The 15,346-nt window shown below is 57.2% G+C and overlaps 3 protein-coding genes across 9 annotated transcripts; 2 read left to right on the forward strand and 1 right to left on the reverse strand.

The window, feature by feature from the left end:
* The first annotated feature begins 963 nt into the window (after window positions 1-963).
* Gng13 (G protein subunit gamma 13) lies at window positions 964-2,868 on the forward strand. Of its 2 annotated transcripts, none has more exons than NM_001135918.1 (3): window positions 964-1,004; window positions 2,432-2,563; window positions 2,688-2,868. In NM_001135918.1, the coding sequence occupies exons 2-3, from the start codon at window positions 2,466-2,468 to the stop codon at window positions 2,791-2,793; spliced, it is 204 nt and encodes a 67-aa protein (NP_001129390.1). In that variant the 5' UTR covers window positions 964-1,004; window positions 2,432-2,465; the 3' UTR covers window positions 2,794-2,868. The 2 variants fall into 2 exon arrangements, with proteins under 2 accessions (NP_001129390.1, XP_006246096.1); XM_006246034.5 differs by lacking the exon at window positions 964-1,004 and adding an exon at window positions 1,154-1,309 and having other exon boundaries at window positions 2,688-2,862.
* On the reverse strand, window positions 2,791-10,839 carry Chtf18 (chromosome transmission fidelity factor 18). 3 transcript variants are annotated; one of them, NM_001105773.1, is made up of 22 exons: window positions 10,662-10,827; window positions 10,345-10,524; window positions 10,105-10,252; window positions 9,792-9,960; window positions 9,299-9,391; window positions 9,154-9,206; window positions 8,907-9,045; window positions 8,129-8,338; window positions 7,635-7,732; window positions 7,320-7,443; window positions 7,077-7,228; window positions 6,884-6,977; window positions 6,496-6,594; window positions 6,296-6,426; window positions 5,747-5,894; window positions 4,762-4,986; window positions 4,529-4,678; window positions 4,304-4,434; window positions 3,632-3,776; window positions 3,416-3,547; window positions 3,128-3,185; window positions 2,791-3,045 (listed from the first exon to the last, which is right to left on the reverse strand). In NM_001105773.1, the coding sequence occupies exons 1-22, from the start codon at window positions 10,750-10,752 to the stop codon at window positions 2,909-2,911; spliced, it is 2,907 nt and encodes a 968-aa protein (NP_001099243.1). In that variant the 5' UTR covers window positions 10,753-10,827; the 3' UTR covers window positions 2,791-2,908. The 3 variants fall into 3 exon arrangements, with proteins under 3 accessions (NP_001099243.1, XP_006245998.1, XP_017452555.1); XM_006245936.5 differs by having other exon boundaries at window positions 2,807-3,045; window positions 10,345-10,527; window positions 10,662-10,839; XM_017597066.3 differs by lacking the exon at window positions 2,791-3,045 and having other exon boundaries at window positions 3,128-3,213; window positions 10,345-10,527; window positions 10,662-10,839.
* A 232-nt stretch (window positions 10,840-11,071) lies between these two features.
* Rpusd1 (RNA pseudouridine synthase domain containing 1) lies at window positions 11,072-14,996 on the forward strand. Of its 4 annotated transcripts, none has more exons than XM_006245937.5 (6): window positions 11,072-11,271; window positions 11,658-11,868; window positions 12,000-12,123; window positions 12,304-12,406; window positions 12,546-12,647; window positions 13,898-14,995. In XM_006245937.5, the coding sequence occupies exons 2-6, from the start codon at window positions 11,687-11,689 to the stop codon at window positions 14,305-14,307; spliced, it is 921 nt and encodes a 306-aa protein (XP_006245999.1). In that variant the 5' UTR covers window positions 11,072-11,271; window positions 11,658-11,686; the 3' UTR covers window positions 14,308-14,995. The 4 variants fall into 4 exon arrangements, with proteins under 4 accessions (XP_006245999.1, XP_063124639.1, XP_038941291.1 ...); XM_063268569.1 differs by having other exon boundaries at window positions 11,098-11,271; window positions 11,680-11,868; window positions 13,759-14,995; XM_039085363.2 differs by having other exon boundaries at window positions 11,100-11,271; window positions 13,759-14,995.
* Window positions 14,997-15,346: the final 350 nt, after the last annotated feature.

Here is a 15,346-nt window from a genome sequence, read left to right on the forward strand (position 1 = left end):
GTCTGCCCCTCCCCCAGAGACTGCTGTTGCTGCCTGAGGCCCCCAGTCTAGGTTGCAGCCTGCAGCCTTCGTCATATGAAGGTCCCCAGAGCATAGCTCCCTCAAGAGTTTGTGAGTTGTACCTCTGACAGTGACGCTGGGAAGCAAGCTAGAGGGAGGAGATGCTCTGGGAAGTTGAAGGCAGGGCTAGCGCATTACAGAGTCTCTGAGGAAGAGGGAGTTGGCTATGACACAGGGCCTAAAATCCTGTGGCTGAGGAAGTACTCTTCTTCTACAGGAGTCCCAAAGGCCATCCTGCATCAGCTAAGAAACTGGTCTACTCACCCCTAAAGCACTGTTTTGCAGAACCCATGGCTGGATATGGCATGGGAGCCTCAGGTGTGGAAGGTTACTCATCTCCAGCTTTGGGCAGATTAAACGTTAGCTGTTTTGAAGTCAGTGCCTGGGAATGGGGAAGGCGCCAGAAAGTGGGAGTGCTAGGTAGGGGGAAGGGCTGAACCCCTTCCAAGAGAGGCTAGTGTTCTGGAATTTTGCGGTATGTTTCCTAGCCTACCATAAGTGGACAAGAAGGTCGCTTGCACCTGATAGGCTGCAAAGACCACAGTGGGAAAGTGTTCTGCTCCCCCACCCCTTTCCCAGCTGGCTGGTAGCATAGGAGGGCCGTAACCAGCGATGCCTCATTGGGTGAGGCATATTTTGCCCTTTAGGGCTCTGGTCCCAGTAAATATTACAAGATTGTCGAACTGGGCTGCCAGCAGTTCTAGCTGACCCAGGAGAGACGGGACTAGCCCTCACTGCTGCATGTCCCACCCCAGGGGAGACCTGCTGTAAGAGCAGCCAAGGGAGCTCTTGGGGTCAGCCCAACCCTGTGAAGGCGGTACCAAGGCCCCAGGTGGCAAGAGTGGGCGGGGCAGCTGCCTAGGCTCCCCGGACTCGGTCAGCCCAGCCTCACTCCACAGATCCTTCGGCCCTTGTCATCTCTGCTTTTGCTGTCTCCTTCAAAAGTAAGTCCAATGAACAGAACCCTCACACTGTGGAGCGAACAGACTCCAGGGCTCTAGGGCTTGACCAGGTAGGGTCCCTTAGGTTAATTCTAACTCCTGGGACCAGGGCAACTGCCTCTGGGCCTCAGGGGCGGGGCGGCCGACAGATCGAGTCCAGCGGCGCAGGAGCCATCGCTGCGCGACGGGGGCGCGTCTGTCCTGCGCCGTGCGCGCCGCCCGCAGTGCCCGTGTGCGCCGCCGTGCGCCTGGCCGGGGGCGTCTCGGGGTGCACCGGTGGCCGGGCTCCGGCGGCGGCAGCAGCGCAGGTAGGGCCAGTGGTGGGCCATGCCCCCAGCCCAGGTGCTCCCATTTGTGGAGGACCCGCAAGCGATCCTCCGCCCACGTGCCTGTCGGCGTGCGGGGCGCGGGAGAACCTGGCAGGGTGGGGCACCGTAACTTGGGGTCTCTGGGAAAGGTACTCTGCAGGAGGCCCCCCACACCCAGGAATACTAGCCCACCCAACCTCTCACCGGTTCCTTGTGAGCCCTGCCAAGACCTCTTAAGAATGGGCCACTCTAAAGGCTGTACCATCGCTAGGTCCCAGACTCTCCCCAAGGCCGCCTCAGCTGCAGTATCCCGGGATAGAGGCTTTGCCCGGAAGTGTCCGGCACTCGGTGCCAGACCCCTCTCAAGGTCGTGGAAGCTGTGATTGGAGGGAGAACCAGAGACTTGGTCTTTTGGAATGCACCTAGATAGGGAGGGGTAAAGGGAGGCCCGCTGTTCTGCCCAAACTGACAGTTCTTCCTGGTCAGGTCTGTGACTGGTGATTGGTGACTGGGTCTGGAAAACACTGGCCTCAGGAGGCTACCCACCTCCCAAGTCCTGGGCTTGCTGAAAGGCCCGTGTCCTCAGACCTTCTGCACATACCCCACCCTACATGCAAATTGCAGCCAAATCCAGCCCCATGATTAACTTGGCCTCTTTACCCATGCAAAACAGGCATCCAAGAGGGCCAGGCAGCACCTCAGGGCCCTCATCCCGCCCAGGGTCTAGTTAGAAGTAGGTATGGAAGGAGGATGGGGGTTGCTCTGGATACTCAGGAGTCCATTTTTTTTTAGTCTCCCTAGGCAGGAATGAGTCTGTCCTCCAAATCCAGGGCTGGGCCTTCTCAGGCTCATTTGCCCAGTCAAGAACGGAAAGTTTGCAGCTAATCAGCCCCACTGGGTAGAGAAGGCCCAGGGGCCTTGTTAGTGCATCCCTGTGGTACTGTCCAGGCCCTTCGCCGACATCATGACTGCAGACCTCAGGAAGGGCCAATGGGCAGCAGGTTCCTCCAGCATCTCCCTCTGTCCTGGGGCTGAGGGTAGGGAGAGAGGTAGAGGCGGAAGTGGGGGTAGGGGTTGGGTGGGGGCTGCAGGACCAGCACTTTTGCTTCTCCCACCCACCAGCCTCAGGCTGGCTACCTCCGACGCCCCCGACGCCATGGAGGAGTGGGATGTGCCCCAGATGAAGAAGGAGGTGGAGAGCCTCAAGTACCAACTGGCCTTCAAGAGGGAGATGTCGTCCAAGACCATCCCCGAGTGAGTGCCCCGTGATGTGTGTCATTTGCCTGCCCAGCCACTGCCCCTTTGTGGGAACCAGGACCTCACACCCCAGTGGGCAGGTGCCATGGGAATGACCAACACTGAGACTCCCCACTTACAGGCTCCTCAAGTGGATTGAGGACGGGATCCCCAAGGACCCCTTCCTGAACCCGGACCTGATGAAGAACAACCCTTGGGTGGAGAAGGCCAAGTGTACCATCCTCTGAGCCTGACCCGCACTCTCTGTTAAGGTGTGACTTTATAAACAGACTTCTCCAGGAGTCTCTGCCCTGGTACATCCCTGTGGGAGTCAGTCTGATCTGATGTCCTGGGGCAGTGGGGCTACAGCAGGTCCCTGATGTACAGGCTGCGCCGAACAGCATTGGAGACACCCTCGTTGAACCGGAACCACACCTCACTCCTGCCCACTGCCACACCCATGCGCCACTCGTCCGTGTCCTTCTGGGGGGCCTCAACCTCTGCAGGGACCAAAAGGTGGCGCCTCAGCAGACCTCAGCCCACGCCTCCACTCCCTCCCTCCCTTCTGTGACCCATACACACCTTTGCTTGGGACTGCCACTTTCCTGATGACCACACGTCCAAAGAAGTCCCTCTCAGGCTAGCAGAAAAGAGGGTCATCAGGTTGCCTGTGGACAAGCAGGCATACCCAGGCCTTTCCCACGTGAGAGGCTCTGAGGCCTCTGAGCAAGGCCTGTGACTAGGGGTACGTCTGCTAACCACTGCCCACTTTCTGGGAGCAACAGGTGGTTCCTTGGGACTTGGGGCAAGCCCCACCCTCTGTTCATCACTCTGCTCCAGCCCCACCCGGCCCCGGCCCCCACAACATACCTGCTCCTGCACGGCTGCTCTCTTCATGATGTGTTCTAGCCGCTGCTCATGGTTACGGGGGGCAGGCTGCCTCGTCCCCTTTTCCCCACTGTCCGTCCGCAGATTTGCAGGCCCTGAGGGACCCTGGTCCACCTGAACAGAAGCATAATGAGAGCCAGCCGGTCCAGGCCAAACCACTAACATTGTTTGCTGTCTCAACACCAGGGCCAAGCTTACCTGAGGGCCACCTCCAGTCCAGGCCAAAGCCTCTGCCCTCCACATCTTCTCCATTTCAATCTCCCGGGCAATAAGCTGCTTAGCCTGGTAGGTGAGGGGCTTGCGGGCAGGTAGTTCTGGGAAGCGGCAGACCTCCTCCACATTCCTGCCCAGGTGGGTGAGGCAAGATACCGGGATACCGGTCAGCAGAGGCAGGGTCTGCCTGTGCACCAACCCACATACCAAGTTCAAGACCTTGGATGTAGGGTGAGGTCCTGACACTTCCATCCTAACCCCATGGCACTAGGGACCCCCTAACTATAAGTGGAGAAGACGAGGAACATGCTCAGGGCTGCAGGGAGGGAACAAGAACAGGCAGAGACACGGGGACTCTCACTAAACTGCAGGATACCAGAGTTGTTGCTGCTCTGCCTCGAGCCCTCTAGAGCCCCAAGGAACTGTAGACACACAGGCTATCCACCCTGGGATGGACAGAGGTTATATGAAACCTACACTGAAACCTGGAATCAACACTGTGTCTGACCTGGGATGAGGCCCAGTGCCAGCCACATCTGGGCCAGACCTAAAGTGCAACCCACAACCCACTGGACACTTCACCAAGACCACAGTGGCTTCGGCACCCTCATTGCATGTCCCAGGTGTTCCCCCTGCCCCAGACACAGGGGCACTCACGGCTCCAGCCTGTAGAGGTACTGCCCATCAGGTGTGCGCTCCTGGTGGTAGGTGAGGCTATAGGCAAGCATGGTGCCCACAAGGCTCGACAACTGCTGCTTCTCACGGGCACTGTACAGCTGTGTGCTCACCTGGGGTCAAGCGGGCACAGGTGGGACAACTGAGCAAATGCCTGGAGCCACCTTGGTCACAAACTCCATCCTTTCCCCCGTATCTGACACTCACGGGGCGCAGCTTAGGCGAGAGGACATCCAGGAGCAGGCAGAGAGTATCTAGAACAAGAGCCTGCGGGGTGGCCCGGCTGCGAGTGGCTGGTGCCATTCCTGACACCAGAGTCTGTATGTGGTTCCTTGTCTGGCTCAACCGGGTCTGGGCCTAGGGCAGAAAGTGAGCTGGGGCCAGGCGAGCAGAACGCCCCTCCCCCCCCACTCTAAGCACAAATCCAGCAGCTGACACACCTCCTGCTGGCTGCTGGGGAAAGTGATGCGCGGCACGTGGCTGGAGGCGAAGAGCACGTGGAAGGCCGCGGGCAGGAAGGGCAAGTAACGCAGCAGCTGAAAGCTCTGGCCGTGGTGGGCCGCCTGTTCCAGCAGGTCATCGAAGGCCAGCCAGTCAAGGGCACAGCACACGGTGCCCAGGCTGGAGTCCCGAAGCCGCAGGCGTAGAAAGTTGTCAAACAGGCCCTAGGAGGAGTGAGCAGGCCAGGAATCCCTGCAGGAGCAGCTAGGTCCTGACCCTCTGACCCCTCCATGTCCCCACCGTGTGAGCATCGGCCTCAGGACCCTTTCACTAGATCCTGCTCTCCAAAGGCCAAGGTGTAGGGATCAGCTGCCAATACCAGGGAGGGCCCTAATAGTCTAATGACAACCCCGAGACAAGTGGGGTAGCACACGGTTCGGTCTCCCACCCTTCCAGAAGTGGCAGAAAGCTGTATCCTCAAAATTCAGGGTGTAGCTGTCCCAGCCTGCCTGTGTGAATCCAGTTCCTACCAGCCATACCGCATAGCCCCCCCTAAACTGCACATCTCCAGATTGTCAATGGATCCCCAGCTACTAATCCAAAGCCGCTTAGAGCTAGAAGCAGCTTAAGCCAGGCCCTCTGGGGAATAGGGGAGCCTATGTCACTTGCTCGAGTGCATACACCTCTCTACCTGCCCTCCACACCATGGGCACCTCCAGCTAGGATCTAGCCCAGATGTACCTCACAGAGATCTCCAGATGGTTCCCAGTCACCAACCCAAAACTCATCCTAGGATACCTAACCTCCCTGTCTTCTGTCACCTCTTAACATTATTCCTTTAGTTCCCTTTCCGGGCCCGAGGGTCCTTCCTTCCTTGTGGCCCGCCGCTGACACCCTTCACTTTGGAACCCACCCAGGCTATCTCCTGTTCACTATCTGCTCATTTAGTACCAGCATCACGAGAGCTGAGGTGGGCACAAGTACCTGCACAACCTTCTCATGCTCGCCTGCAGAAGTGGTCACACGCAGGATGTGGTAGAAGCGCTGGGAAGCCAAGGTCAGAGAGCCCTTGTCACTGTCATTGAGCAGGAGAGCATGGGTTGGTAGCATCAGGTCCTGGCCCACAAGTCGCCTGCAAGCAGAAGGTGTTGAGGCTGGGGCCACGCCCAGTGAAAGCAAAGATGGCGGCGGCCATCCTCGCCACATTCTGCATGCTCGGAGGGAAGTCCTGGCTGGCCTGTTTTATCTCTGAAGGTACAGGAGTCTCTAAGCAGAGCCACCTAGGAGCAAAAGACTCTCTCTGAACTGACTAAGGTAAGGTCAGGGAGGGTCACGTTCTAGGCCACAGATTAGGAGGCTCTAGCCAACTCCCATTGGGGCAGAAACTGGGCTCCCCAACCCAAGTCAGGTCCCTACCCAGAGGACACAGTGAGGCCAAACAGCTGTCCTGGAGCCCTGGCGGCAGCAGGTGGTGTCTAAGGACCCTAGGCAACAGAGGCATCCGGACCAAGGCAGACCACCTGGACTACCTACCTTTGAGCCCTGGGCAACTGGAAGACCTCTTGCCACACAGAGAATAGCCCCTTGCGCTGGTCTTTCAGGCCGACATGGGTGGTCTGCACATCCTTCACGCTCAGCTCCCGCTGGCCCCTCCCATACAGAAACTGGAAAAGGGTGGAGTCAGCCGTAGCCATTCTCACCCGGCCCTGCCTCACCCCAAGCCGTGTGCCCACCTGTAGTGTGTTGATGCAGGCACGGATGTCATTGTCTGTCTTCTCACAGAGGGCAGCCAGTGCACCCGGGTCAGACCGCATGCCGTGCTGCAGGGAGATCTAGAGGCAGGATAAGCTCTAGAGTGTCCGCCCTTGCTGAGAGGACCCACGCCCAGTCTAGCACATCCTCAGAGCCAACCCTGTGGCCACAACCTGGTTCCCCGGATGCAAACAAACAGCCCTGTGCTGGGGGCAGCCAGAGAGGGCAGTACAGTTCCCGTGATAGTACAACCTGACAGCTCAATACAAGGCAGAACCAGGGTGCTCAGAGGGAAGGAACATGGGAAGCGAGGTTGGGATAGAGGCTGCATCTCCCACTGGAAGCTACCCCCAGCCCTGCCCTGCTGACCTCCTGGAGCCGCTGCACCAGCCTGGAGGGCAGAGTTGGTGGGACGTGGAGCAGAAGAGCCTGCTGCTTCAGCTGCCTCAAAGAAGGTGTGAACCTGCAGGACAGGACCCGCAGTGGCCACATGAGGGACAGGCCAGGGCTAGGCCGGCTGACCCTTCTGCCTAGGGAAGCCCGGTCCCAGCACCACACTCACTGATCATTGCAGATGCAGATGATAGGCCTGGTCAGGAGGCCCCCCTCAGCCCTGCGTCGCCGTCCCCCTGCCGCAGCCACAGCTGTGCCCCCTTGCTCAGCCTCCTGCGGGCCCTTGCGATTCAAGATGCTCAAGAGAACGTTGATCGCCGCCTTCAGGGAGGCACGGAAGAGGTCAGTGAGCCAAAGCCCCAGTGCACCCAGCCTGCCTGCCTACCAGCCCACCTAGGCTGCAGAGGCCCACCGTGGGGGCTCCATCAATCTCATCGATAACCAAGCAGTTGGGCCTCCCACCGGCACCTAGCACCGACTCCATTTGTGTAGCTGCTTCAATGCGTGTACGGAAGGCCTCGGGGCTACGGTCATCACTGGAAGAGCAAAGCCAAGAGTTACTAGGTAGCAGCCGCAGGATGTAGCGACTTCAGTTAAGACATGAAAGACACGTCCCAACCACAGCCTACACATCCAAGACCCCAGCCCCATCCACCAGCCAGGGTTTGAGACCTGCACCACAGGCTCGACCTCACAGAAGCCCCGGACAAGGGTCTCCACCACTTACCTTGCATTCATCTCTACCACGCAATACCCAGCATGCCTTGCGACCACATGAGCCAGCGTGGTCTTGCCTAATCCTGGAGGGCCACACAGCAGTGCCACCTACAGTCAAAGCAGAGGACAGACTGCCAATCCCTTAGCCTCCAGGGAGCTCCTGGTCAGTAGCCAGGGACTAGAAACAAGGTTGATCATTGTTCCCCATACTCCAGCCATCAAATGAGAACACGTGGAATACTTGGAATTTCCTGTCGGTGAGGTGAGAGACTTCAAGGCTGACTTTATCTGATCCCTCAGGAGAGTGGATTTAACTTCAGATTCACAACACTAGCACGTGAAGCCAACCCTGGTTTCATCGAACCCACGGGCTCTAGAAGAGTTAAAGATGCCTCATAGATGTCCCCTCCCCCAAAAAGACTATTGCAATAGCACGGGCTTCCCAGAGGACCAATCCCTATGCTCACAGATACGTTCGTACAGGCCCGCCCGGGTGGGGTTTACCTTCTGCCGAGGCCTCCGGCTCGGGTCCAGCTCAGCTTCTAGCATTTCCTCCAGTACCTGCTCATGACTCTTCCACTTGCCAGGGGCTGGGGCCTCCTTCCCAACCCGGGTGGGCTCTACACCAGGTCTGGGCTTCCGGGCAGGCCTCTCATGACCAAACACCACAAGGTCCCATAGCTTCAGCCATTTGAGAAGGCAGCGGTTGGTAAACTGTTAAGAGCAAAGCCTAAGGGACGGGCCCTGCCAGGCCCACATTTTCAACACAGACAGGGACTGAGGCTCAGAAGGCCCAGGCACTGGTTTTCAACAGTTTCTCTGAGACCTCCAGTCTCTGAGACCCTATGTTCACCCCAGGACAGCCCAGCACCAAGGGTTGAGGAAGAGGACAGGTTAGGACAGTGTTTCTTAACCTGTGGGTCACACACCCTCAGGAGTGAAATGACCCCTAAAGTCACCTAGGGGTCACCTAAGACCATTGGGAAATGTAGATATTTACATTACGATTCATAACAGTAGCAAAATTAGTTACGAAGCAGTAATGGCAATGATTTACGGTTGGGGTCATCACGACACGAGAAACTGTGTCAAAGGGCCACAGCATTAGGAGGGTTGAGAACCACTGGGCTAGGACATCCAGACCCCTAACCAAGCTCACAGCAGTTCACAGTCAACCAGCCGTAAACTAGTTTTGTGCCGACTCGGTTTCCCCCTTTAGCACTCGGAGTCCCCACATCACAAACATCAAGCCAGTCACACTTGAGAGAGAACAGGAGCTCACGTCATCACTGAGCAGTTCTGTGTAGTGCTGGGGTGCAAACTCGTCCACCCAGAGGCAGTGCTGAGCAGTCTCCTGGCCAGGGCCCGGCTCCTCCTCAGGGGGCCCCTCAAGCATGGCCTCTTCCCCTTCAGACCTGAGGCTGAAGAGAATCAAGTGACTGATTCACTACAGAGGGTTCACAGTGACTATGCCCACCTTAGAGGCCCAAACCAACAGGGGTTCCTGAGATGGTAAGTGTGCAAGTCACCTATGTAGAGTGTCTGAAAGCTGTTGGGCCTCCTCAAGCAGTTGCTGCCGTCTCTATAAAAACAGGACAGGCTGGGGTCAGGGCAAGTCCAGCCAGCACCCGATTCAATACACACACATGCACCTCCCCATTCCACTAAACCCACCTTGTTGTCAACTTGCTCCTTCAGGGAGGTGAAGGGGACACCCAGAAGGTCCAGCTGGCCACGGCCTCGCCACTGGACATCAGGAAGATGGTTCTGGCCAAGACAGATTTCTCTTCTCTGTAACCCTCCCAGGTCATGGGGGCACCCACAGTACCCTTCCCCCCAGAAGGAGAGATGGAGGGAGAGAGATGAAACCTTGTCTAACCAGAGAGAAGAGGGATACTGCCCTCAGATGGGCCAGGTCCAGGGGAGGTCAGCTTTAGGGTGGGGGAAGAGGAAAAGAGAAACAGAAAGCTAATATATGGAGTACAAGCTAGCACTCTAAGGCCGCATACCCCCCAAAAGTAGCATTACTGTCTCCAACACTGGACTACCTGGGTGTGCCTGTTTCTAGCAATTCAGACAGGTGAAACTGGCCTCAGAACCTGCTGAGAGCCCATTAGCAACACAAAAGAACCAACGCCAAGACAAACCCCATGCTATGGACACACACCTGCACCCCAGTGCCTGTGAGGTCAGCCCGAAGCACCAAAAAGGCCCGCTCTCCACACGTGGACGTCACATTGATGTAATCCTCTAAGACAGGGGGCCGTCTCAGAACGGGATTGCGGGGACTTGGCAATGCCTGCATGAGGCCATTGTCAGCACCAGCATCTGAGGGCCTAGGAGGGATGAGCATCTTGGGTCATTTTCCAGTCACTCTCAGTGGGGTGCCTGGTCCCACACTCCTCTTGCCCTCCCATAGGCCTCCACTTCCAGAGCCTCATCCAGGGACAGGTAGAATTACACGCCCTTAAAAAACACACCCAGCATCCCACATCTCAGGGAAGACCTCTGGACTCGGTGGGGGGGTGATGTCCCCAGGAGGAGAATCGGGGTACAAGAGCTCCTCTTTATCTGGCTCGAAGTTCAGCCTCTTCACCACGTCCAACCTGGGCCGTTTGACCATGGGGCCTGCAGAGACAGAGGCAGGAACAGGAGGAAGAATAGAAAACTGGTCCTCAGAATTTCCCTACCTTAAGTGCCCAGTCTCCAATAAGACATACTGGAGGGCGCGGGCTGGTCCCTACGAACATTCTTTCTGGTATTGCGGCTGTCATTTCCTGAGGACCCTGCAGGGCAAGGACGTGGGACAATGTCCCCACCAGCGATGGCCTCTTCGAAGGTCAGCGGGGGGCGGCTCGCCGGAGTCTGGAGGGTCTCAGAAGGCGCCAGGTCCCCTGTTCCTGCTGAGACAGAAATTGACAGCAGCCACACACATCAAGAAGCGAATTCCCAGCTGCTGCCTATCGCCATCACATAGCTCCCCATGCTGCAGCAGGATGCAGCCACAGCCTGGCCGTAACCCAGGACCCGCGCCCACCTTCCAGCTCCGCCAGCACTTCGAGTTCGGCCGCGAACTGATTTTGGAAGTCATCCTCCACACCATACAGATCTTCCTCGTAGTCTTCCATGGTCCCCGGTGCAGGCAGACCACAGCTTCTACAGCTAAGCTTCCCTCAGAACTTCCCGCGCCACTGCCATCGCGCGCCACCCCTCCCCTCGAGCCTCCAGTACCGCCAATCAACAGCCGGCGTTCCCAGAGGCTCCTGCCATTGGCCAGAGGGGAAGGGCGGGTCTTCACACTCAGAGGGCGGGAGGAGAGAAATAATGGTTCAGTGGTCGAAGTGGGGGACCAAGTACGCTTTCTATTGGTCTGTACAGTAATCTGTCCGTGCGAGAGGCGGGGAAATAGGTGGGACTAAGAAGGTGCGTGCGCAGACCATTCGGGAAGAGCTTCGCCTTCCTTCAGAGGGCGGAGCTCCATGCCGGGAATGCCATTGGCCAGTACGACCATCCATTAGCCAGGTGGAATGGGCAGGGTGAAGGCAGAGCTGCGCGGCAGCCAGGCCAAGACCTGGTTCCTTGTATAGGAAAGCTGGGTTGGATGCAGGGCTGAGACGTGACATCCTGGTCCTTTGGCCCTGTTGCAGGTAAGTCCTCAAGGGTCTACCTGTGGTTACAGGCTGGAGGGAGGTAAGTTAGGGAGCGCCTGCAGTCCTGGGTGGTCCGGGCCAATCAGGGCACAGCAACCCCTGTCGGCTTCCTTGCCTACTCAGAGAAGATCCATAACCCAGCGCGAAGTGTGTAGGGGTGAGCTGGACAACCAGGCTGTTTATTTCACGTCGAGTCAGGGAGAGCTCCCTCACCCTTGAGTCCATGGCAAGTCAGAATCTCCTGACCTTGGCCAGACTCCCATTCCAGAGCTGATCCCCTTGGCCTGGCCCCTTGTGGAAGGCAAAAAGGGTTCTAGCAGGTGCTGGCCCCAATAAGTGTGCACAGAACTTGAGGTCCAGGTCAGGCACCCTCCCACCCCCAGGCTCACTCCCACCTGCGTGCAGCCCCACCATGGAGCCTGGCAGCATGGAAAATCTGTCCATCGTGTACCAGAGCAACGACTTCCTGGTGGTGAACAAGCACTGGGACCTGCGCATTGATAGCAAGACCTGGCGTGAGACCCTGACCCTACAGAAGCAACTCCGACACCACTTCCCAGAGCTGGCTGACCCTGACACCTGCTATGGGTTCAGGTACACAGCCAACACAGAGAGTCCCACTGCAGCATCCTTCCAAAGGATGCTGGGACACTGGACGCTGCCACAGTAGTGCTAACCAGAACACAACAGGGTCCAGCCACTGCTGTTCCTCTGCCCCTTCCCAGGTTCTGCCACCAACTGGACTTCTCCACCAGCGGGGCGCTGTGCGTGGCCCTGAATAAAGCAGCTGCGGGCAGCGCTTATAAGTGCTTCAAGGAGCGACGAGTTACCAAAGCCTACCTGGCACTGGTAAGCCCTGGCCAGTTCCTGGGATGCCGTGTGGAGACCCAAGGCTCATAGCCTACTCTAGCCGGCCCCTCTAACCCAAGCTCCATGCCAGGCCTATGTGCCTACCTAGAGGGTAGCCACATCCTTCTCGGAGGTGGCAGTGTGACCCTGTGAGCTATGTGTGATGTCCTTGCTCAACAGGTCCGAGGCCATGTCCAGGAAAGCCAAGTGACGATCAACTATGCCATTGGCAGGAACAGCACAGAGGGGCGGACCCACACCATGTGCATTGAGGGCACTCATGGTAATAGTAGTTTGTTGTGGGGGCCATGGGCATGTCTCCAAACCCTGCATGGATGAGAACAGCCAGACAGATGTAGACTGGACTTGGCTCAGGCTCTAGGGATGGCCCAGTTGACCCTTACAGTTGCCTTCCCATCTAGGTTGTGAGAACCCTAAGCCAAGTCTCACAGAGCTGCTGGTCCTGGAACATGGGTTATATTCTGGTGACCCTGTGTCCAAAGTGCTGCTGAAGCCACTTACAGGTATGTCCAGGGCAGGGGTCTGCCATGTAAGAAGGACCTTGGGGTATAGGCATTGAGGCCTGCCTGGGTCTATACCAGGCGTGCGGCCAGAGCCACAGCCAGATCTTTGCTGGTGGTTGCATGGTCCCTGGCAGTCACACTGATCTCTCTAGCTAGACTAAGTGTCTCCCTGGCTGTGCCCTCACAACCCACCCCAGACCAATCCCTTGCCCTGAGTCCCAATATCTGATTTATAGCAAGGGGTATAATGAATCCCATACCAAGGGCCTGTTCTTCCTAGTGGCACATATCTGCAAAGCAGCTGCTCAGGAAATATTCCTTCTTTCCTTTTCTCTCTCTCTCTCTCTCTCTCTCTCTCTCCCTCCCTCCCTCCCTCCTTCCCTCCCTTCTTCCCTCCCTCCCCTTTTTCTTCTTCTTTTCTCTTTTCTCTCTGTGAAGACTTGGCTGCCTTGGAACTTACTCTGTAGACCAGACTGGCCTCAAATTCCACCTTTCTCTGCCTCCCCAGAGGGATTAAAAGTGTGGGCCATGTGTGCCTAGCAAGGGATTCATTCTTTAAAGAAGATCAGGTAAACAGGTGTGGTAGCATAGATACGTATTTCTAGCACTCTAGAGAGAAGAGGCAGGAAGAGCAGAAGTTCACACCCATCTTTGGCTGCATGAGACTGTCTCCAAAAAAAAAGGGGGGGGGGGCGGCCTTCTGCCAAGCCTGACGACCCAGGTTGGAGTCCCAGACAAAAGTGGTGGAAGGAGAGAAGAGACTCTTAGAAGGTGTCTTCTGGGTGGTAAAACGGCGGTGCTTGCCTTTAATCCCAGCACTTTGGAGGCAGAGGCAGGCAGATCTCTGTGAGCTCGAGGCCCATCTGGTCTACAGAGTGAGTTCCAGGACAGCCAAGGCTGCACTCTTATCTCCAAAAAAGAAAAAAAGTTGTCTTCTGCTCAAGAACATGCAGGAACACAACACACACACACACACACACACACACACACACACACACACACACGATTAAAATGTACTTTAAAACGTTTTAAGGGAGAAAGAAGATAATTGGGGTACAGTTGTCTGTAGCATGCTTGCTAGCATGCACAAGGCTCGGGGTTCCTTCCACAGCACTGCAGCACACAACAGAAAGCCCAGGGGCTGCCGGGAGGCTCTAAAGCCAACAGAGAACTTGCTGGATGCTGTCAGAGCGAGGGATGTGACAAAGAATGACTCATCCCAGCCTGACCTCCCATCCCTGACTCCGCAGGCCGGACACACCAGCTTCGAGTACACTGCAGCGCTCTCGGCCACCCTATCGTGGGCGACCTGACTTACGGACAGGCTGACGACCAGGAGGACCAACCGTTCCGTATGATGCTGCACGCCTTCTACCTGCGCATCCCCACACGGGCCGAGTGCGTGGAGGCCTGTACGCCTGACCCCTTCCTGCCTGCCCTTGATGCCTGCTGGAGTCCCAGTACCTGCATTCAACCCCTTGAACAGCTCATCCAGGCCCTACGGACTGACCCTGACCCTGACCCGATGGCCAGAGGGCCAAGGCCCTGCAGCCCCTCCACCCCACAGCCCAGGCCAGGTCGGCCGCCTCCTGAAACTGAGGCACAGAGAGCGTCGTGCCTGCAGTGGTTATCAGAGTGGACGCTAGAGCCGGACAACTAAGGGCCTCTGAGCTTTGGGGGTCAAGAGCTGCTAGACTCAGCAGCTAGGAAGCCATGATTGCTAGAGGACAGGGTACTCAGGCTGTAGGAGAGATGTCCAGTAGGTAAGTCTTGCCCTCAGCATTCCTCCAGGGGGAGCTAAGGCCGTTCCTTCTGGAATAGCTTTCTGCCTCCTTAGCTTTACCCCAGGCTGGCCCAAGCCCCTAGCCAGGAAGGGCAAAGCCAGGAGCAAGGATCCTCCAGGGCTTCACAGCGCCTGGGAAGGGCCATCCTTCCATTAGCCCACCTGGACTTGGGTCCCCTGCAGCCCCCAGCCTGTCTCTTGCTGCCTGCCACTGTCATGTGCCTTTGCCTTCCTGAACTCTGCCAGGGCCTCACCTCCTCTGCCTGCATCTAGCGCTTGGCCCCAATGCATGGGAGTGCATTGGAGCGTCTACAGAGGCGTCCTCCACACGCGCCCGTCCCTCTAAGCCTGCCCTGGATGCTGCTTCTGCTCTATGGGCTCCTAGTTGGAGCATTGACCATGTCACCACCTGCCTGGCTTCCACATAGCCATAGAGTATCAGCGTCAGCCTTTGGGTCCTCTCCTGGGAGCCTTCTGGGCCTCACCTGACCACCACAACACAGCCACAGCACCCTGGCTGCAGCTAGGGTCTAGGATTAAGAATAAATGTTCAGTGATCAATCTCGAGAGTGGCCACGAGCTTATCTGTTGTAGGGTACCCTTGACCCTTCCTTGCTGAACCTGGCAGACCTCCAGCCCATGACTGCTTAGCAGGACCCACTGTAGACATTAAGGTCATGGCTCCTGCCCTTCCTCGCCTCATAGGCAATGAGAAAACTTGCATGGGGCTTGGGGGTTCTTGGTAGGGACCAGAAGATGAATCATATGCCCAGTACCCAGAAGGCCCATCCCAGTTAGCATGATAGCAACTTTCAACCAGAGTCTCTAGGAGAGCTGCTGTTCATGTTGGCCTATAGCCAAGTGCCCAGAGTCCCAGTGCTCATGGAAGGGACGTCACCAACATTCCCTACGAGGT

This window comes from Rattus norvegicus, chromosome 10 (genome assembly GCF_036323735.1).
Source record: "Rattus norvegicus strain BN/NHsdMcwi chromosome 10, GRCr8, whole genome shotgun sequence".
Lineage (NCBI taxonomy): Eukaryota > Metazoa > Chordata > Mammalia > Rodentia > Muridae > Rattus > Rattus norvegicus.